The sequence below is a fragment of the Pleurodeles waltl genome, chromosome 10 (genome assembly GCF_031143425.1).
Source record: "Pleurodeles waltl isolate 20211129_DDA chromosome 10, aPleWal1.hap1.20221129, whole genome shotgun sequence".
Taxonomy (NCBI): domain Eukaryota; kingdom Metazoa; phylum Chordata; class Amphibia; order Caudata; family Salamandridae; genus Pleurodeles; species Pleurodeles waltl.
The window spans coordinates 283,845,246-283,869,368 of NC_090449.1; the positions used below are offsets into that span (position 1 = coordinate 283,845,246).

General features: G+C 43.5%; 1 protein-coding gene across 1 annotated transcript in view; it reads right to left on the reverse strand.

Moving 5' to 3' along the window:
- TEKT5 (tektin 5) overlaps positions 1-24,123 on the reverse strand; it is a 727,209-nt gene that overhangs the window by 626,864 nt on the left and 76,222 nt on the right. The window contains exon 3 of the mRNA XM_069212313.1: positions 19,518-19,588. Within this exon, the coding sequence (XP_069068414.1) occupies positions 19,518-19,588 (71 nt within the window). The remainder of the gene's footprint in view (positions 1-19,517; positions 19,589-24,123) is intronic.

A 24,123-nucleotide genomic window follows, 5' to 3' on the forward strand; every position in this document is an offset into this window, starting at 1 on the left:
TCTATATTGATGACTTTTCTTCAGACTAATCCACTCCTGTGATTGAAAATGTTTCAAAGACACATAAGCTGTACTTATGGCTTAAAAATAACTATTTAGCTCACCCATGGAACTATTTATGGTTCTGCTTGACATTTGTTGCATTGTTTCTATGGATTGCTTTTGTGACTGTTTTCTTTTTACTTATAAATGGTCATTACCTCCCTGAACGCTCCTTTGTTGAGCCTGTGGATGAAGTCTTAACTCCATATCATTCCTCACATAAGGTCCGAAGAGACTTGTCCCTTGTGAACATTTCACCTGTACCTATTCCTGATGGGACTGTTTGGGACAATGTTCCATTTAATATATACGGGCCTACTGAGGTCATTCAAATTCCATATGTCTTTAAAATTTCTATGACTAATGCAATTACACCTGGGGTTGTATCTGATGGTTGGGATGTCCAGACAGTTGTTTCTATGTTAAATGAAATGAAGGACTATTCAGTATTTAAAAGTGATGATGCATACACAAGTACAAAGAATTATGTATAAATGTTCTGCTTTAACAAGTGGAGATATTACTAACTGCACCGTGCTACTAGACATAGACCAGTACTTAACTACACACAGTGGGAACACTGTTCAACACCACCAGTGGGGAGCCCAAAATGTTATTCAGATAAATTTACTTATTTTTCTGGTATGACACAAAACATTCAGAGACATATTATTTCAAATTACCCTCTTCAAAAATTAGGAACATTTTGCTGACTGACACAAAGCTGATTTATTCAGACTCCTTTGTTTCCCATCTTGCAGTTGAAGGTTACGAATACTGGAAGCACACTATTGATTTGAAGAGTATATGGGGAACACAAGATTGGCAAAAACAGGGTAGGGAAGCTTTATTTAGAGCATGCCAGATTCCTGTGCAAATGATCTTTTTAAATTATACTATTCAACAAACATCGTGTCTGGGGTTAGCGAAAATAAGAGAAATGAACACAACCAGTATCCCCGCACCGGCAAAAATTAATAGTTGGCAATCCTTCCTGAATGTCACTGAGGAAGAACTACATGCAAAGGTTCAGGCTGGTACCTAGAACTCTTCACTTTCCAGTCCAGGACGGTGGTTGATACGGACAATAGACACAAATGGGTGTCAGGCGCAGTTTGTGAATTCCTCGGGGGTTTCAAGATTAGCCGGCTAGACCCTCGCTTTGTCTTGGGTCTACACACAGGTATAGTTACAACATACAGTGTGGGTAAGCTGTGCCAACAATGGATACAGACTAACATGTTAGCCGCAGTTAAGGAACATCTAAACACTCTTTCTGAGGATATAGACTTGCAGGACTTTTTGTTAGGTCCTAGGAAGCCACGCTCTAAAAGATTAATCTATGCCATATATAATGAGATCTGGAAGCTTTCCCAGCTAGAAGCTGCTGCGCGTTTGAGGCAAATAGACAAGGAAAACTTAGAAAAAGCTTTAGCTGTTGTTAACAGTGGCATGAACACTCTGTCCAACAGGATTTATTCCCTGACAAACATAGGCCCGTATTTATACTCCGTTTGCGCCGAATTTGCGTCGTTTTTTTCGACGCAAATTCGACGCAGAACTAACGCCAACTAACGCCATATTTATACTCTGGCGTTAGACGCTTCGGGCGCCAAAGTGCCCGGAGTGTGCGTCATTTTTTAGCGTGAACCCCTTCCTTGCGTTAATGATATGCAAGGGAGGCGTTCCCGTCTTAAAAAATGACTCCCAGGCCTTTACGTGGTATTTATACTCCCGGGCAAAAATGACGCCCGGGAGTGGGCGTGGCCAAAAACGGCGCTTTTGCGCCGCTTTTTAACGCCTGGGTCAGGGATGGCGTTAAGGGACAAGTGGGCTCAAAATGAGCCCAGAGTGCCCTCCCCTGCACCCAGGGACCCCCCCTGCCACCCTTGCCCACCCCAGGAGGACACCCAAGGACGGAGGGACCCATCCCATGGACATTAAGGTAAGTTCAGATAAGTATTTTTTTTTTTTTTTATGTGGCATAGGGGGGCCTGATTTGTGCCCCCCTACATGCCACTATGCCCAATGACCATGCCCAGGGGACAGAAGTCCCCTGGGCATGGCCATTGGGCAAGGGGGCATGACTCCTATCTTTACAATGATAGGAGTCATGTTGATGGGGGATGGGCGTCGAAAATAAATGGCGCAAGTCGGGTTACGATGATTTTTTCGACGTAACCTGACTTGCCCCATTTTAAGACGCCCATGCGCCATTTTCCCCCTACGCCGGCGCTGCCTGGTGTACGTGGTTTTTCTCGTGCACACCAGGCAGCGCCGGTCTGCTTGCGCCGGCTAACGCCATTCAATAAATACGGCGCCCGCATGGCGCTTCAGAATGGCGTTAGCCGGCGCAAAACTTTTTGACGCAAAACTGCGTTAGCGCAGTTTTGCGTCAAAAAGTATAAATACGGCCCATAATGTTGTCTACTATAGATATTATTCAGACGGACAATGGCTAAAAGGGAAGCGAGTTTCACCATGCTTCACATAGAGAAGTTAGAAAAGTTGCCTTTCCAGGTGCAGAGTCCTTCAACAGTATGGCTCCTACAAGGCATTATTAATCTGCCCATTTCCACTTTTCGTTTTTCGAAATGCCTGAAACATCTTGCAGTGGGCAGGTACGAGCGTCTAGGCGATAGCTATATTAAAGTAGATTGGGAGTTGCCCTTTGAACACAAATGCCTGAACGGCGAAACATAGGGCTTTTTTAGAAGAAGCGAATGTGAGACTACTGTTAGTAGTCAATGATCTGCAAGCAGGTGTCCCTTCACGGCCTTTGCAATGTGGGGGTCGTAAACTTGGCCTGTTTTCTGAAGGGTACTCCCGTCCCTTTGATTCGACCAGCATTTCATGTACTTTCGAATGGAAGTTATGTGGTGCTGAGTGACCAAAGCTGTTGCGGTATGCGACCAGGAATTGCCTACGCAATTTCAGTCTCTAATGTCGTTACGTGTTGTGGACAAGTTTTATTCTGCCCCACACAAGAGATAAAAGTATCAGAAATGCGGCCTCACATTGATACTGCTAATGTAAATTATGACATGCTGAGCAGACTAAAGGCGGTACAGTTCCAAAAACAAGTTGCGTTGACATCGCTAGAGAGACGTATGCTCTCCAGATTGCGAGATCATCAGCCGAGATACAATCCCTATCAAATACCAACTTCCCTAAGCATTTAGGAGTGCTGGTATCCAGAACTTTCAACATCTCGAGCACTACTGGGATTGTCCACTTCTTTAAGGCTGTTGGGTCTGGATTTGTGTCCATTTTCTAGACTGTCTTCTGAGTCATTCCATCGGCCATCCATTCACTGTTTTCAAGTGTGTTTGGTCGGCTTTCCTATAATTTTGGTATTGATAGGCGGAATACTACTGCTATTTCTTTTGATTCGCAGTGGTTGTGTCTTTCCAGCTACGCGAAGCAATGGAGCCACTGCCACCAGGTGAACTGTGCTGTGAACGGATGGTTCAGGTCTTTAATGCTCCGATGGTGGAGGTATTGGAGCGTGATTGGTCACTGTCATTTCGACCAACACCTACGGTGTGTGCAGCCAGTCTTTCACTGCGTATAGTGCCTCTTCGAACTCTTGCCTACAGTATGTCTTGCTGTTACGCCAGTGCCTCCTGTGGACCAAGTATTGTTAATGTCCCCAATGAAGTTTCATTCACGGTCATGCCCCTTGCGACTAAGGCTGATTCGCGAGGCCATTTATGAGCCGCACTTGGTGAACGATCTGGCTCTTTTTGGCACTGTGGAGAGTGCCACTCCTGGAGGAGGACCTGTACAAGAGACTACTACGCACTACTGCTCCGTGGATCCATCTGCCTATCCTGTGATTGATTTAACATCTGATGATGTGGCCTCTTTCCTGAGGAACTTTCCATTCGATGGCTTCAAAGATGCTCTTCAAGATCATGACTATTGTTAGAAAGATTTGATGACTGGCTTATTATACCAAATTCAAAGTTTGCATTAATTGCCTTTACTTTGGCCTGCTGTGCTTGTCATGGGTGGCATTATGGCCCTCATTATAACATTGGCGGTCAAGCTCTGCCACGCTGGCGGTGGCGGTAACACCAACGGCCTGGCGGTGCAGGATCACCAGATAATGACAACACGGCGGGAAACAGGGTGCAAAGCAGCCAGTTGCCCACCTGTACCGCCAGGGCGGTCGGACTGCCGGGGCGAAGGTGAACGACCTTTGCCTTTGCGGTCCACCATAGACCACCAACAGTATTTGGAATCTCCTTTCTGCCAGGGATTCCCTGGCGGCAACACCGCCAGGAAATCCCTGGCAGAAAGGATACTAGCAACAGGAATTTACATTCCTGTCGCCAGTGTGCAACTCCCCCAGCCCCCCCACAACCACGGTCCCCCCTGACCCCTAGAGACCTCCCACCCCATCAAAACATGCACGCATCACACACAAACATGCAATCACGCATTCACGCACTCATACAGACACACACACTTGCACACACACCCACCACCCCGCATCCATTCACGCACTCACAGACACTACAATCACACAAATACACGCACATAAACCCCACCCCCTCCAATCATACAAACGCACACACCCATGCATGAACATACCACTCATCATCCCTCCTCCCCTATTGGACGGGCACTTACCTTTACACAGTGGACATCCGGGAGGGGATGGGATCCTTGGAGCCTGCTCCGCTAACACTGCTCCGTCACCCCAACACCACCACGTGGGCATGCAGTGTTGTGATGACGTGGTGGTGTAAGCAGAGCAGCCGCCACTGCACCGCCAACTGCCAGTCTGGCTGCTGGCGGCTCTCCGCCCAAATTCTGGACTAGGTTTTAGACCGCTGAAGTCATAATGAGGGCCTATATCTCTTTGTATGTTTTTTAGCTATTTTGGGTTTTAACATGTTTTTAAATATGATTTTTGACTTGTTTTTATGCTTTGAGCTTTTAGACTAGAGCACTTTTTAGTATTGGATTCATTTACCGTCAGTGGAGTAAACTTATGGCATCATACCTAGTGACTTTTACCCTACTTAGGGCCATATTTATACTCTGGTTGCGCCGAATTTGCGTCGTTTTTTTCGACGCAAATTCGTCGCAGAACTAACGCCAACTAACGCCATATTTATACTCTGGCGTTAGACGCTTCGGGCGCCAAAGTGCCCGGAGTGTGCGTCATTTTTTAGCGTGAACCCCTTCCTTGCGTTAATGATATGCAAGGGAGGCGTTCCCGTCTTAAAAAATGACTCCCAGGCCTTTACGTGGTATTTATACTCCCGGGCAAAAGAGACGCCCGGGAGTGGGCGTGGCCAAAAACGGCGCATTTGCGCCGCTTTTTAACGCCTGGGTCAGGGATGGCGTTAAGGGACAAGTGGGCTCAAAATGAGCCCAGAGTGCCCTCCCCTGCCCCCAGGGACCCCCCCTGCCACCCTTGCCCACCCCAGGAGGACACCCAAGGACGGAGGGACCCATCCCATGGACATTAAGGTAAGTTCAGGTAAGTATTTTTTTTTTTTTTTTTTGTGGCATAGGGGGGCCTGATTTGTGCCCCCCTACATGCCACTATGCCCAATGACCATGCCCAGGGGACATAAGTCCCCTGGGCATGGCCATTGGGCAAGGGGGCATGACTCCTATCTTTACAATGATAGGAGTCATGTTGATGGGGGATGGGCGTCGAAAAAAAATGGCGCAAGTCGGGTTACGACGATTTTTTCGACGTAACCTGACTTGCCCCATTTTAAGACGCCCATACGCCATTTTCCCCCTACGCCGGCGCTGTCTGGTGTACGTGGTTTTTTTCCACGCAAACCAGGCAGCGCCGGTCTGCTTGCGCCGGCTAACGCCATTCCATAAATACGGCGCCCGCATGGCGCTTCAGAATGGCGTTAGACGGCGCAAAAATTTTTGACGCTAAACTGCGTTAGCGCAGTTTAGCGTCAAAAAGTATAAATATGGGCCTTAGTTTGCTCAGTTTTAGCACATTTATCAATTATATCATTTAAAACGGTTGCCTTGTTTCTAGTTAGGCCAATGTTTTAGTTTCATGTTATCAGTGCCACTGCGTTACGGCGTCAATATCAAGCAACAAAGATAAACACATTTTAAGTGTTCACATTAGGTACTTTCCCTCTTCACGCCTTCGAGAGAATTGTTTACATAAATTGCCATCCCAAGCATGTCTAGTTATATAATGTTTGGGAACAGTCCTACGTCAGGGGTCCGAGCAGATCAGTATAAATGCACCTCACTTAGAAAGATAGCCAGAGGGATTCCGACCAGATGCCATCGCTGCTATCGAGGCTGCATGTCGTCTTGAAGCTGACCCAGTCTTCGTGTCCTTAGGGAGTCTGAGCTAGAGACCTCATTCCAAGCTAACAAGGGTTGGGGGGGCTCTTCTCATGGACATGGCATTGGCAGATTAGGTTTCACACACTCAGCTCTCTTTTACGTTAGAGATTAGGTTCACATTATTAGGGTATCAGGACACATCTCACATCTCATGTCACTTCATGTCATTGCAAGATGGTGGGGGTCTTTGTATTAATTACTTGTCTTTACCATTCTGTTTCTTGTATTATTCATTATCCTAATCATTGCAGCACATGCAACCTATCGCAGATTGCAGCTTTGTGAAATAAAACCTATTGAAACCTAACTGCAACTTCTTCTCTGCCTGTGTTCGATTGACAAAAGTTGTTAATGTGAGAAAGGGGTGCTCTCCGTTTAACCACGTCACTCCCTGAGATGTCGCACTCTTGAGTCCATGCGTAAAGGCTGCACAAATCACCTTTTACTGTTTGGGTTTTTGGTGAGGTGCTGCCAGTGAGCCGGGAGGGTTGGGACGACAGTTGCGACTAGTTGTAGGACTGGTATAGTCACCCACAAACATAAGTAATGTCATCCTTAAACCAGAAGTCTTGCCTAGAGCAAGAGTCAAACTACGATAGTTTCATTCAGCCAGACAACTAATTGCTTTGGTATGGCAACAGAAATCACCTCCATCCTTCACACAATGGTTCGTGCACTTATGGTACACACTGGCAATGGATTGGAACAACTCTCCCATGCACTGTCTCACACATACTCTAAATTTCAACAAATCTGGCGCCCACTGATAATGCACCTGTCTAGATTTGAGCTCTCCTGCTTCCACCCTCCCAGACTGTGTGCATTACAACTGTTCAGTTAGCCACCTTGAGCTTGCCATCAAATATAGGACCTACCTTCCTGGTTCCCCCTTCTCTCCTCAGCGATTCTCCCCTTTCATGCTTCTGTGGTCATTTCTAGCCCCCTCTCTCTTTTATGAATATTTCCGAGTGGGACTCATACATCTGCCTCCTCCCACCCCAAAGTCCCTCCCTTTTAATCTCCTTCTCTCCACTTCTCATCTCATCTCATTTACCTATTCTGGAAGTATACCTACAGTTACATGAAGTTGTTTATTCTTTTTCTCTGCTACAAAGCATTCTCTACCAGCCTGGACAAAGGCTTGGACAAGTGCTGGTTGGAGTTAGTTATATATTTGTAATTATGCCATGCAATATTCTCCTCTTATGCCTATAACTGATCACTGTTGCAAGGCGCTGGGCCCACCATTAATATTGAAAATTATTGATCTCTGATTGGATTATGTTGTCAATCAATGACTATAAAACCCAATAAAGAGAAGTTTACAAAAAAAATAGAGGTATAAAGCATATAAAGGGCCGAACAAAGGGTTACTGGAAAACACAATCAATTTCCAAAAGCGAAATGTAACCAGAAGGGAAGCAATACATATAAGGAAGCTCTCGGAAGATCAAGAGGCTAGGAGATGTGATGACTAGTGCTACATAGGCACTGCTTGCAGTAAATCACCAGGTGCTGTGTGGTGAAACATTGCATAATATGACATACCACATTTTTTGACAACTATTTCCAACAACAAGATTACTAACTTGCTCCAGAAATAAGCAAAAATTTTGAATGCTTGATACATTGATACATGTGAACTAGATGAACGTGTTTTCACCCACTGAAGTTTGTGAATAGCATATCATTACGTAGAGATTCACATCCCAACAAACGCCATGGACTTGCACTGCATATCAGTTTGGCTGAAATATGTTGACAATGAATGGAAGTAAAGGATACAAAAAGCTGATACATCAACCTTAACCCTTTTAATCTTGTCCAATCAGTCCCAAATAAATAATTATAGGATTCTTTTAGGGAATTTTAACCTCTTTTATCCCTACACACAATCTTAAGCGCTCCGTCGTTAGAGGTTGAGCCCACTCTGGATAAACATCATCAGACTGTGACCCCATGATGAAGCATTCCACACTAGTGGGTGAAGGTCTCCTAAATAAAATAAATTACTTTCCCATCCCCATCACTGCACACTAAACACCATAATTAGAGTGGTAATTTGGGCTCACTAGATCTTATTGTGCGATGATGTGACAACAACCTGCACACATAGAGACTGCCTGAAAGGCAGAATGAAAAGTAAGGCAAAATATTTAGAATTCCTCCTTCACAGAGGGTTCATCACATCAGGCCACTGAAATCAAATCTTTCCCCCAATTTCAGGAAAAGACACTCTGGCTGTCATTATGACTTTGGTGGTCAAAACAGTTGACTGCCGAAGTCACACCTATCAGGAGACCGCCAGTGATGGCGGTCTTGAGACTGCCATATTATGACTCCTGGCAACTCTCTGCCATAAATTGGGTGGGGAGCCGTCAGCAGCCATACTGGTGGTTGGCCATCTAGCGGAGGTTGCGCCGTTGGCACCGCCACATCATCACAACACCGCCTGCTGTATTACAACTTTGTAATCGGCGTGGTGGTGTTGTGGTAACGGGCGGTGCCGGTGGAGGAGGTCCCATGGACTCCGTTCTCTCCTGGATGACCACCAGGTAAGGTGACTGACCGACAAGAGGGGGGAGAGGGGTGTTGAGTGTTGTGTGCGTGAATGGGGTGGGGTGTGTGTGTGTGTGTGTGTGTGAGAATGGAGGGGCGTGGTGGCGTGTTGTGTGTGTTTGTGTGCGTGTGTGCAAGTGTCTGTGTGCTTGGGTGAATGCGTGTATGCAGGGGGTGGGAGGAGTGTTTTGGCCATGTCTGCATGTCTGTGTCAATGAGTGAGCGTGGATGTGTGCGTGTATGTATGTATGTGTGGATGTATGCATGTATGTCTGTATGTGTGGATGTGTCCGTGTATGTCTGTAAGTGTGGTGTCTGCGTGCATGGATCGGGGGACCAGTACGGGGATCGGGGGGGTCAGTACAGGGATCGGGGTCAGTACGTGGATCGCAGTAGGGGGGTGTCGCTGCTTTCTCCTGATAGGATATGGTGCGGGGGGCTCCAACGGGGGGGGGAGGGGGTTGGAGAGTCCTGTAGTGGCAACAGGAATTAGTATTCCTGTCACCAGTATCCTTACCACCAGGGATTTTGTGGCGGGGCTGCCGCCACAGAATCCCTGGCGGTAAGGATACTCATACCGTAGGCGGTGTTAGGTGGACCGCTGAGCCAAAGGTGGTCAACCTTTGGCAAGGCGGTCCCACCCCCTGGCAGTACAGGTGGTGAACTGGCTGTGATGCAGCCAGTTAATTTACATGGTCATAATTGGGCAGACCTGCACCTCCACCTTGTCGGCAGTCTGGCCGCCACCACTGGTGTGGCAGGGCAGGACCACCGGGGTCATAATGACCCCCTCTTTGTCTTTTCTTGAATATATTCTGCCTATTGAAGTTCCTTTTAGACATATTGCATATACCTCTTGCAAAGCCTACTCAAACCAACAGCAGTTTTTCCACCCCCCCAGGCCTACAGAGAAAAAATGTAAGGACCATTGTGACCTACTAAACCCACATGTATTCAATATATGAATAAAAGATAAACTCACCACGTTAAATTAGCCACAGAGTCTGAAATAGTTGGAAAATGAACACATTGAAGAAACTGAACACAAACTTCCAAGTCCACAGTCTCAATCCCACATTAAAAGCAGCTTTCCTACTAAACTAATCTGACAGAAATGGCAGATGTCTCCCTAGGGTGGCACACAAGGTGCCTAGACTATTACTGATCCATTAAAGTCAATGCCCCTCTCAATTAGAGAGCCCTAATTGTCCACTTTTCCTAGAGTCAGTAAGTTCACAGTCTGAAGACTTTGGGCCTTGTTATTACTCAGCGTTGCCATGCTGATTACAACCTTGTTCTTTGCCAGCCTTTTCATGGCAGTCTGACTGCCATGAAAAGGCTGTCAGAGAAGAAGTGCAGGGGTCCCTTGCCCAGCACCCTCGAAAGGCACACTGTCTGCTATGTAGACACTGTGCCTTTCGAGGGTGCTGGTGCCCCCTGCATGCTAGCTATATTATGAGCCAGCGACAATGCTGTTGCACCTTTCCCACTGGGCTGAATGGCGGAACACTTGGTTTATGCCTGGAGGCCCAGAGGGAAAGTCACAATAGGGCCAGCGGGGAGGTCACCAGCACTTCGGCGACTTCCCAGTTGGGAGTTTGGCAGACTGATGTTTCTGTCTGCTAAACTAATAATCAGCCCCTCTGCCTTCACCCATCCACATAGCACTCAAAGGAAGCATTCTCCCTTGCTTCACACTGCAGACTGAGGTCCAGTCGTACCTAAAAATGCTTCCTGGTATTGTAAGCAAGTTAAACCATCTAAAGTACCTTGGTACAGATCCCTGTGTTAAGATCTTTAGGGTACCTTGTGGCAAACCTGTAATTAGGATACCAGAGAATAAGGGCACTTTCAGAATATGCCTAGAAGGCACTTCAGGTTCATTTTAGTGAAGTTCTTCACAGAAAGACTGCATAAGCGCTTCCTTCAAATCAGGAGGGTTGTACAGGAGGCCCACATCTGTTGGGGCCTCTTTGAAACAAGTTCTACAGTCTCTCTGTGCTAAGAATCCATCAAATTCCATTAAGGCTGATGCCCTGAGAAATTTGTCCACTACCCACCAAACTCAATCTGCCATACAAAACATCAGATACTGAGCAAATAACTTCAAACATACTCAAGGGCATCAGCATCCGCATTCAAGAAACGTGAAGGGCCACTCCCACATTCTTTGAACTTCTTGTCATGTAGTATAACAATGGAGACTAAGTGAAAAGCAAATTAAAAAATAAACTTCTGACTAAAAGGGCAAACCGGCATTGAAGTACTGAAGAAATCTAGAATGGCACAAGAGACCAGTGTGGTGTGCAAAGATGTTCTATTCCTTAAAGGAAATACATAGAGTTTTGAGAAGCTGTGATTGGAAATCTTTCAATGGCCATTTCACTGCATTCATTTCACCTGGGATTCTCAATTCTTAACATGACAAAAAGCCCAAGCCCAAGCTGTCTAATGCTGAGGAACCATGCAATGATACAAAGGGCGTGATGTGATGGGAGGAGGGACTCACTACCGCGGAGGTGCCGAGGATGCAGAGGCCGTGCTAGCAGAGGCGCAAGCAGGTTGGGGTGAGTCACAAAGCCTCGCAAGCAGACCCTAGTCGATTTGGCTTGCTTCAGGACACCTTGAGGCGCCATACCAGGCTAGTTCCAGCCTCGTATTCTCAGTGTCTCGGCACCCTGTGCATCAGCCTCAGCCCCCTTGCGCCCCCACCCAGCCCCCAGCGAATCAGAATCGAGAAGCTGGGGAGGTGGAAGGAGTTTAAGCATGCTGTTTCTACCAGTTCTTACCAGTTTGGCAGTTGGGGACTGGATCAAAATACAGCCGAAAACAGCCGGAAGCAGTAAGATGGTGGACAGGGGCCAGGGGTCGGGCTGGGCAGAGCCTGTGTTTAGATCTCAGATCCCGTGTTATGAGAACGTGGAGAGCACAGAGTGGTGTGCAGAACCGCGGAGTGAGGCGGCAGGAGCCCTCCTCCCCCTTTCCTTCTTCTTCCATTAGTAGAAGTTTTTTATCCCCCCACTTGCAATGCGTCCAAAAGGCTCTTAAGTTTAAGACTGCAAACATTACAAAGTCTGCACTATAAGAATATACAAAAGACTGTGACGACTTGCGCTGAGGGCCCGTTGAGCAAGATTGAGCCCTATTGAGTTCATCGAGTCCACTGGGTGGATTGCCATTGAGGCCCAGAAGGTCTTCGAGGCCAGTTGGTCTATATGCTGCTGGGCTTTGGATTGCATCTGGATTATATCTGGGGGCACAAGGTGGCACACGGTAGGAGCACGGTGGCAGTAGCTAGCTACCGCAGAAAGTGAGCCCTGCAACCCAGCAGAAGTGGCCTGATTAGTGCTGGGTGCGGCTTGCAGGTGTCAGCAGTGTGCCTCACTCAGGTCCTGTAGCACGATTATGTTTGTTACCAAAATCTACAACCCATAACCCCTCAAGTGCTTGATGTGATAATACCACCTGAACCGGAGAACTGCTGACAATATATGTGTAAGTCGTAATTTGTAAATTGGTCAATTTCTACGTCAATAATATGCCAATCCAAATTGGAACTTTCAATTGTCGCTCTAATTGTGAAGAGAAGTAGACCCATTTTGTGGGTGTATGAGACTGCAGTTTGTGAAAATAGTCACATAGTAAGTGAAGGTGCAGACTCTGCAAGGTGTTTAAGGCAGCCTAAAGAGGCACACAACGAAGTAAGACACAAAAAGAGTGGAGAACTTTAGGAGAAGCCCAGGTAGATGAGTAAAAGACAAAGGACTTCGTTGCTCCAAAAGAGTGGTAGTTCAGCCCTAGAATGAGGTCGGGACACGTAAGACAAGTACACACAAGAATAAATAAGAGGAGAGGGTGGCAGATGAGTCAAACAGTAAAAACAGTGAAGGCAAACTCTAGAAGGGAAAATGTATCTCTAAAATCACCTGTGACTCAAATGTTTGAGAAAGCAGTGAAAGTGGCAGAAATGTTTAACGTTTTGAAGGATCCAGTGGAAATTATTTTCTCTACCCCAAAGGATACAAATCTACTTACAGCACCTATTACACCAATAGAATCTAGCCCTGTACAAACAAACGATCTAAGGTGGGAATTGAGAAATGATTGGCCAGCAACTAGTTTAAAAAAATAGTTTTAAAAATCAAGTGGCGAAAATAAGGACACAAAGGAAAATAGTGTGATGTTTGGGTGGGGTCCAGTCAGTGATGTGGATCTTCTATCAGTAATGCCAGCATCTCTTCCCCAGCAAAAGATTAAGACTGAGCACATAATCTCTCTACTGAATAATGGTTATCCAATGCCAGCAGAAGTTATTGTGAAGATTTATAATAAGGTAGGGAAAGTAAAGACCCCTCTGATTAAAACAGATGCAAAGGATATCATTAATATATTTGAAAGAGAAATGGGTGGTGTTGAACTAATACAAATAACTTCTGAAGTGCCCCAAAATACTTCACCAATAAAACAAAGTCGACAGGAGAAGCTGGCCAAACATGACCCTCAGCAAGAGATGATGGATCAAAAAAATTAGAGATTGCCAGCAGTTGATATAGTAAACGTGTGAGAAGTTACGTTTAAAACATCGCAATTGACTCTTGAGGCATTGACATATCAATCAAATAAAATGGATGTCCAAATAGATTTATTGAACATAATGGCAACTTCAATATCAGGTATTGATCCGAAGCTTGCTGATCTAAATAGTCTGATTACTCGTGCACAAATGATTGCAGCATCATCAAATACTGAGTGTATGTGCAACCCTGTAGTTAATAATTTGAAGATCATTCCTGCGGTCCTAACTTCTGTAATAGAGGATTCAAAAATGAATTATGCTGTGACAAATGTAGAATCAAAAGGGGAAGCGGACTGGTGTAATGTCCACAAGCGGGAGGGTCAACAAGCTTTTGGATGCAAAAAACATAAAAAAGATGGAAAAGGAGATGAATTCAAAATATTTAATGGCGAAATAAATTGCAATGATATTAAAATTAGTGTGAGCAGCAAAAGCAAAGCTACAGTGGATGCTCATAAAAAGACTAATGTCTCTGAATGGCAATCATCAAATCATTCATTAACGCAGGGAATGACAAAAATAAATCTGAAAAAAAAGTTGCAGAAGGCCAGAAACAAGCGAAGAATAATCTAGCAAGGCTGGAGGTTCTCAACGTGCGGCAGAAGGAGAAAAAAATTGACGAATTAGAACGTATAAAACTTTTTCCAATTTTTCAAAAGTTGGAGGATGATCATGCCAAAAAGACTTTAAATGTAAAGGTTAATAATTTCCCAGTAAGTACAATGGGAATAGGTAAGCCTTCAATAACAGTAGCTTTGAATGGTAGAAAGGACATAGGGGGTCATTCTGACCCTGGCGGCCGGTGACCGCCAGGGTCACCGACCACGGGAGCACCGCCAACAGGCTGGCGGTGCTCCCGAGGGCATTCTGACCGCGGCGGTTCAGCCGCGGTCAGAAAGGGTAAACCGGCGGTCTCCCGCCGGTTTACTGCTGCCCCAGTGAATCCTCCATGGCGGCGGAGCGCGCTCCGCCGCCATGAGGATTCAGACACCCCCTACCGCCATCCTGTTCATGGCGGGAAACCCGCCATGAACAGGATGGCGGTAGGGGGTGCCGCGGGGCCCCCGTAAGAGGGCCCCAAAAAGTATTTCAGTGTCTGCTTTGCAGACACTGAAATACGCGACGGGTGCAACTGCACCCGTCGCACCCCTGCAACTACGCCGGCTCAATTCTGAGCCGGCGTCCTCGTTGCAGGGGCATTTCCTCTGGGCCGGCGGGCGCTCTTTTGGAGAGCGCCCGCCGGCCCAGAGGAAATGTTTGAATGGCCGCCGCGGTCTTTTGACCGCGGTGCGGTCATTTGGCGGCGGTACCTTGGCGGACGGCGGACCCCCATAGTGTCCCAACAAAGGACTTGGGATCAGGAAAATAAAGGACAGAAAAGGCAGGAATTGGAAGTATTTAATAGAGCGGAAGTCTCCGGAAGTGAAGACAGTAAATATCATTATCTGCAGAAGACCTGTGCCAGGAACAATATGGAAGTGTGACTGCAACCACCAGATACAACTGAGTATATTTCAAAGGTACATAGTGTAAGTAAAAAACATATTAGGTGCCAAGCATTGGATTAGGATGACAATGGGGATCGGCTTAACACTGCAGGAATTGAAAGCAAAGGCCAGGTCAAAACATCAGTAGAAAATGAGGACTTGAATTCTCTTATCCAACCATGGACCTCATCAAGCAAAATCATTTTTACCTCCACATATAAGTCGAGAGGCTCACATGACAGTTTGAACTGGGGGAATATATCGAACTTACTGCATGCAATTCCATTGCTGTTAAAATTGAATTCGAGTGATATTGTGTCAATTGAGTTTCTGGGCTACGTGGAGGGGAGGGCGCAGGAAGCCACCACAGTTTCCTTACAAAATAACTCATTGGTATAATCTGGTAAGTAAAAGAGATTTTGGCACCCTAGGGAATAGAGTTAGCCCTACCCCCGAAGGACGCATAACCAGTAACATTTGTGCTGGCAAAAGTAAAATCAACTGCAACCTCATATAACGGGGGGTCAAATACACAAGGAGTACACACGTATACGTAGGTTGGCTAACTGAGGCATTACATGCTAAACATAGGACATGACCTATTGGGAGCAAGGTTACAAACATACGGTGTGATTTGCTATTAGTTCATGGAATATTGATGGAGTACACATGAAAGAAATATATTGCTGTTTTGTTAGAAAGAAGTCAGATAATATGCCTCCAAGCTTGAAGAGTTCCATTTAGCAGGGTATGTGGGTTATTGTAGACTAGCAGTTAAAATTAACAATCAGAGGCATCCAGAAGGAGAGTTAGCGATTTTCGTTGAAAAAGCTTTGACAATTGAAGTCAGTCAGGTAGCTTTAGAAAATAATAATATCATTGTGCTTATATTGAGTAATTGGATAAAAGATATTAACACCATTTGTCTATATACCTCCAAACACAAAAATAAACTGCTCAATAGTTTCTGAACTTCTTGATGTGATAATGGCACTATTGCAGGAACCACCTCTAACCGATATATTGATAACAAGGGATTTTATTATGGATCTGATGTACTATCTTGAGCACAAAGATCAGATTATCCAGCAAGATTATATATGGTCAGTACCCATGCAAGCAAAAAGGGACCTCACTACAAGAACATGTTAAAAAAGGGCAAACATTTAAATGGTAGGTATTAATCAGTTAGCCCACCTGAGTGGACTTATTACTCGACCACAGCATGCTCCATTATAGATCATACAGCGGTAACACTTTCACTCCTGGGCTGGGTAAAATCTTTTAATATAAAAAAAAAACAGAGTAGTGATCATAGGCAGCAAAGGATTGTGCTTTCAGCATGAGTGCAGTATCACCAATCAGCTCCACTCTTGTTTAGGGAAACAAGCACAATAAATTACCAAAGGATTACAGGGTCTAGCAATCTAAATGCCCTATGTAAGGATCTAGCCAAAAGTGTATTAAAAGATGGTTTTGCTGTCAGATATATTAACAAAGTTAAGCAGTGGCTGAATTTCCTGAACAAAGTAACGGAAAAAGAAGTAGAAAAGAGGTCCCTAAAAATCTCTAGAGGTAGGACAATGCACGAGAACAGAGGCAAAAGAAAAGGAAAGTAAATTATATTTTTTGGGCTAAGATGCTGTATCTATCAAAACAAAAGAATTTAAGGCAATTTTAGAAGTCATTAATAGGATAAACAGTGCCCTAATCCCAACAATCAGCTCCAACATAGCAAAACAAACATGGGTTAATTATATAAAAGAGCTATTTAAAATATTGTCAATTGGAATGAAAGAAGAAGATTTTATATATAATAAGATCAGGTTAGAAATTGAAGATTCTGTTTTAGACAGTTTTTAAGAGAGAATCAGATTAAGAAAATATTGCTAGGTTCCAGGCAAGATGGCATTCTGGTTCCAAATGGAATACCCCAAGGTTTGTTCTCATCCAACATAGAATTGTGGGCATCAGTTTTAACTTCAGTCTATAACTGTGCGTTACAGCAGCAGACACTGCCCGATTTATGGTGGGGGTCAATAATAAACCATATATTTAAGAAAGGTAACAGGCACCAACTGGAAAACTATCAGCTGAGGACTCTTTAAGATGTTGAAGCAAAGTATTTTGCAGGCATCTCACTGTGTGAATTGCGAGATTTGGCAGCAGAAAATAAAATTGTACCATTAAATCAAACAGGGTTTACACAAAGAGTTGGAACTGAGACTAATAAATTGACCATGTCTTTGTTAATGGATAAGCAACCCCTTAGGAAGCAGCCAATGTATCTTTGTTTTGTCAATTTGAAATCAGCTTTCAATTCTGTGAATTGGAATCTGCTATGGAAAAACCTTACATTATTGGGTATTCCACCTGGCCTTCTTAAAGCAATTCAGCTTCTTTACACTAACACTTGGATGAGGATATGAGTTGGGGATGTAACTGTTTTGTCAAGGAAAATATACACTGATCAGGGTTTAAAACAAGGCTGTGGCATGGCACTGTACCTTTTTAATTCATGGGAAAGCTATCAGAATATTCGCAAAAATCTGGGCTGATAGGGAACTTAAATAAGACAAAGGTAATAGAGTCCAGCTAAAGGATAAACAGAAATTATAAATGGTATTTAAACAGAGAACTGGCGGATCAAGTTCAATTTTATAGATATCTGGGAGTATTGTTTGATGAGCGTGGATGTTTTATTCAACATAAGAAATGTCTTAGAAGAAAAATAAGTCTGGGCTTAGCATTTACGTCCTAAAAGATCCCTCAATAGCACTAGTATTTCACCATTATTAAAAGTAATATCAGCCAAGTTGGTACCCAGTTTAACTTACGGTAGTGAAGCACTGCATGGACGCGATGCAGTATGCTTAAATACAATAATAATAAAAGTGTACAAGCAGCTATTTTGACTGCTGCAAACCACATCTCCGGCCCAAATATGATTGGAGTTTGGGCAAGTCAACCAGATAATAGCCAGGAAAGGGGTCTATGTGAAGATTTGGTACAGAATAAGAATGAGTAAGAAGAACGACCTGTGCCAGGTGCTGTGGCAAGAACTCCAAAGAAACAGCGGAACTTCAGCTTTCCTTTACTTGAAGCTGACAATAAGTGATTTGGGTCTGCACAATATTTGAGAAAGTGCTCCATCTGTAGCATGTTTTAAGAGAGTAGTAAACAGTAATATGAAGAGGCTGTCTTTGCTGAAAGATAAAGAATTATTATCAGAAAGATCACATGCATAGGGGATGTTGAATGATTATAAGTTCATTCTATACCCACAGTATTTTGAAGCTGGGTGGTCCTTTGTTCTAAAATTAAGATTTTTGCATTTCAGATTGGGGAAGCTGCCTGGTGACACAAGTGAGTCCTTAAGAGAAAAGGAAACCTTGATGGAGAGTTCAAGGTTATGTAAGAATGGGAAGAGGAATCTTATACACATTCTATGTATTTGTCCTGCCTTAGTGCAAGAAAGAAGATTCCTGTTAAAATCTCTTTTTAACCAACGGGGTATACGATCATGTAGATAAGCAGCAATAGCATGTCTGAAACCAGATGATCCAATGTTGAACTGCCGCACTTTGAAATTTTTAAAAGAGGCAGAGAAGAAAATAGGATAGTGGATAATAGTGACATCTTAACCAAATTAATTGCTGTAAGAGATCTGCAAAATATTAACTTTATGTTGGATTTGGTCAATCGCAGTTTATAGAATCGTTAACTGTTATGGATAAATGGTTTATTACCCTTGCTTAGGAAGGTGCAAATTCTAAGAAGTCATTAACAAGCCATGTGTTACCTCATGCTTTCTGTATAAATTGAATAAAATATGCCACTTGACTGTTTGGTAAAAGAATAAAGTATTTGGAAGTTTGTTTTATAATAACAGATTGAGATGAAAAAAAACAACTCTTCTTCAATCTCAGGTCTGTCCATGATTTTTTTGTGGAGATGCATATGCACAATTACACTTTTTTTCTATGTTGTCGACTTCATTTGAAACTGTCTGTTAAATTTTTTTAAAATAATGTAATATTAATGTATTTTAATGTATTTTAATGTTGGTTGAAATTGATGCTTATATCATGATATTATAAATGTATTTTTGTAATATTTTTATTAACTGTAAAATAAATTATTCATTCATTCATGAATTCATTCAATGTTGATCTCTGTCTCATTTTTCCACAAAAGGTACTCAGTGAATATAGAGCTAACGTAATATTTCTAACAAGTTTAATTAATTTATTTAGTACAATTAATTCATGAAGCACTGCTTGAAATATAAAAATGCATTCCCTGAGTGGAAAATTATTTTATCAAAATACAAATGTAATTACCTCTAACCATATTGAGTATTGTAACAACAAAATCAGTGGCAACTTGGATTTAAAAAAAATAAAAAACTACTGTATGCCACAAGCAAGATATATCAGTGAATGAAAATTAATTTTATAATTTGGCCACATGCAGAGGGAACGGCTGAAAATTATACTTACTGAAGTTGGGCTTCAACTTTTACTATAAGTCTTTTCAGTTTTTCTTTAACACACTGTATCATTGCAATCTCCTGTTAAATTAGAGAACAACTATATAAAAAACGACAAATAAGAGTATTATCACTTCATCTTCCACATCCACAGAGCACAACATATTGCAAGTTTTGACAATTTATGAAAAAAACCTTGTATAAACCTTATAATTAAGAATCATGCTTAAACCATATTAAAGTACTAATCTGTATTTTACGTTTTTACAACACTAGGAAAGTTCAATAAGTAGATAGAAAAACCTCGAAAGTATTAATAGATAACACCATGGTAAGACATATGAGATATTATGATCTGTGAAACATTAAGATGAAGATCCTCCTTCTTTCTCAGAGGAAGCTGATTTGATCAACCAGTGTTTTAAATCCCTGAACTTTGCACATTCCTAAATAATAGGGGAAAATCTTATTCTTAGTACATTTTACAGAAAAGTTCTGAAGACAGAACACTTACAACCTCTCTTTTTGCAGTCTTTTTTGTTCATGTTATCCCCTGCTGTGATATATTTTGCTGCATGGACACTTAAGGCTGTCGAGATACCTACCAATCATAAACAATTTCTCCAATTTAAACCTCAAACCAATACAAAATATACAAAAACGAATACACAAAGAGATATGTTATTCATTTCACAAACTAAAAAAAAAAACGTACATTTTTAATTTGAGGGGAATGTTGGAGTTTTTATCAAAATGTGGTTTTATTTCTACAAGATGGAGTGAAATACTAGACTCTAGAACATGAGTTTGTCTTTTTTGATCCTAATACATGCTCTTTTTTTTGGTGGTGCACATCAGTGCTTCAATTGAGGCTACCACTTATCTGTAATCGATTCTGTTTGGCTTACTTGTGCTGCTCCCAGCTAGCAAGCAAAGTATACAAATGTAATACTTAACCTCCAATTTTAATTTTCTTCACATCTACAGAAGATTGTAATGTTTTTAATTGTGCATTTTCTTTCTATGCATATATACTTTATTAACTTGCTAATATTATTACATTTTTCAATTTCTAGCCAGTTGTGGGCCTCCTGATTAGGCACTGATGAACCCCAGGGGTTTGTGGAGCTTAGGTTAAGAACCGTTCATCTAATAAGCAGCCACTTTCACTGACAATTCACACATATGAAAAAATTAACCCTACCTGGGTCCGCCCTAGGGGTGGGAGGCCCCTGTGGCCTAGCAGCTATGGAGGCACTCTGTATGCTCCTAAACAAAACCTGAGTGAAATTTCCAATTTGCATAGTACTGAAGTAGAGAACAACCATAGGACTACCCTGCATACAAAGTAAATGAGCTAGGACAAAGTAACAGCTCAACAGTAGAGAAATAATTGTTTTTTGTTTTCCTGTTGCAGTCAACTGCTTTTCACTTGCATGGATTTTACCAGCTACGGAGGCTACTGAGTTTCTTTCGATTAGTTACCAGTATTATCATTAATGTGATCTGTCTGTCTATGTAATTAGAAAACTAGTAAGAAATCAAAGAATTAACTTCTACTCACAGCGTCTTGAGACGATTAGCCGCGCTTTAGAAATCCCTGATTGATTGATTGATAATCACTTTACCTTCCCAGTGCTTACATTGTGAGGATCTATCAACCTAGACAAAGTCTGCACTGATCATCTACCAGGCATATGTAATGCTATTGGTATTTAACCACCAATTCCACCTTGACCACCGACTCCATTTTGTGCTTACTTAGCTTCACACACCGTCAGGTATTTTATCTCGCACAGCTTGTGCAACGTGTTATCGCTCTTTCTCAATGAAGGATGGATACATAACATGGGGGAGTGAGGAACACAGATGATAAGATGTACTAGGCTGAGAATATTTATGGTAAGGCAGGGAACAGCTCTGTATTAGAAAAATACTGTGAGAGTTGACCAGTCTCACGAGTGTTCCTTTCCAACACTGACGTGGTGCAGCCAGCATTTGAACAACAACTTACCCGATGGGAGGGAAGGTTTCTAGAATTCTCCTCTCCAATAAGGGGAGGAAGCTTGACCACCGGGTTAGAAGGAACTCATTCTGTGGGGGGGGGGGGGGGGGGGAGGGGGAAGCCTTGCTCAGAATCCCATGCAGTTGGAATAACTCCCTCTGTCTTGCTTGTTTAGGTTCCTCGGCCTGATGCTGGCAAACAAAGGGATGAGGTCGCTGTCAAGCCCCATCGGGATGCATTTTTAATTCTTATTTTTTGCGTTGCGTTGTGCATGCGTGAATACGTAACACCTCTCTCTCGTATATATATATATATATATATATATATATATATATATATATATAATGTAATAACCCTTGTTGAGTCCTGTGATCATTACTATTTCACTGCAGTGATTATTTTCAGAGTTGCACATGTGTTTGCATCTGAAATAAAAGCTCACGTCTGTGCATGGGACTTGAGAAGCGTCTTAATAAGCTAATTTTTCAGACTGAGAGTGCTGCATTCTTGGCATTCCTTTCATTTCGTCTAAGTCTGAAGTAAAGAAGAACAGCATGCAAACTGCAAGGGCAAAGCCCAGTAGTAAAGGAGGGAATAACAAACTTTGATGATGAACACAAAGCAAGCATTGGAGCCAAAGTAGGATGGCAAGCACTGGAACCCCAAAAGTCAGAATGCACAAGCGCGCCTAGAGTAACAGCCCTAGGTAGAGTGAAGTGTCAACAGCTGACCCCAACCACAAAACAGCAGGTAAGTAAAGGGAGCTAAGACTAGCCAGGGTGACCATCATTGTTACGACTCGGTCGTCCCATTTCCAGGGGGACTGTCAGAAGCCTGGGAATCACCTTGAACACCTATCTAGAGTCCCTTGCTGACCCCTGTTTGTTTCTCTTTTCTCTATGGTACACTTGTATAGTACTACATTTGCTTCTTGGGACTGCAAATCCCATAATGCACAGCTTGGTAGTCAGGAAAACCCGGATTCTGTTTCCCATTGTTTTCAATGGGAGAAGTCCAGTTGCTCATTTTCACTGGATCCTCTCCTCCAGGACTTGCAAGTGTCCGAAACTACACACACCTGAAACCTCTGCTGTGCAGCCCAGCTAGGAACTGCTTATAAGCAGCCATTTCCTCAAGCTCCCTGTCGTGCATTGGAGTTCGAATCCTTTGTGTTACAGACCCCTTGTCGGATGGTGTTCCAGTTTTGTTCCTGTGCTGTTCCAGCTTGATCCTGTTTCCTGTTTCTCTGCCCTGTTCCTGATTGTTCCAGCCAGAGTCTGCTCCCTACTTCTTAGCCTTGTACCTGTTTGTTTCTTCCAGAGCCTGCTCCCTGTTTCTCTGCCCTGCTCCTGCCTTGTTTCAGCCTGAACCTGCTCTCTGTTTCCCAGTCCTGTTTACTGCTCTTTTCCTACTCCCTATATTCCAGTCCTGTCCTTGCCTGTTCCAGCCAGAGCCTGTTCTCAGTTTCCCAGTCCTGTCTCTGTTTGTCCCAGCCAGACGTTTGCGCCCTGTTTTCAAGTCCTAGTCCCGCCTTTGCTTCAGCCTGAGCCTGTTCCTAGTTCTTGCCTCTGCCTCTTTGTTTGTTCCCTTCTGTTTCTGTTTCTTTTTGTTTTTTTGTGTCTGGTAAGTGTTCTATCAGTCTTCATCAGTGTATACGTGTCCTCCTGTGTACTGGGGTTGGCTCCTGGTTTCCAGGAGGCAATTCCAGCCCCCATCCTTGTCCAGTGTACGTTGTATTTCGTGCCTAACAGTGACAGTGTGCTATTGCAGTTTTCTCAGGAATCGCCACTGTGTTTCCAGCTGGACCCACAAGAGCGTGTCCTGTGTATGTAAGTACTATCCTTGTTTGTGCTCTAGGGTCCAGAGACAGAATCACTTCTGCTGCCTCCTTTCTATGGGGCTGGCAGGGTGACTATCTGTAAGAGCAAACTGCACAGAGGCATTGAGATTCCCTGTCACTGTGGGAGGTTCTGCGCCTTACTCTGTGTACAACCCCAGCGTGTTTGTCCACTGGTAATCCGTTTCCTGTTTGTTCACCCAAGGTATGCTCTGCTTTTACTTTCCTGTTTCCTGTGCCTGTCCATAGCTGTCCTTTCCGTGTATGCCTTTAGCTGCTCTTCTGCCCCAGTACACTACCTCTTTAGGATATTCGGTGACCTCAAGGGGTGTCCCCACCAGAGTCCTGATCAGACCTGCCCGAAACCGTGACAGAATGCACGAACCAAAAATGTCAAGCTCCCCAGGCAGCAAAGGCACACACAGACCTAAAATGCTTTCCTGTCATGTTAAGACACCCCTTTCTAATCCTAGACATTCTCTGAAGACCTCTAAAAAAGGCCTTAGTTTAAAGGATAGACTTGTTAAAGAAAATCAAAGATTGCAAATGCAGTACTACATTGCGTTGCTTGCTGATCCATCAATGTTCAACTATTATAATATCTGTGATTATGACCCCCAATCCCTGTCTGTAGAAGAATTACAAAGTAATAATGAGTTTTTGGAGGTTCTATTACCTCAAACAGGGGAGAATGTTCCTAACAGTGAAAGTGCTTTTGCTACTTCTGCACAAGACATTTACTCTCAAGAAGAACTGGTTAATTCCTTGCCTCAT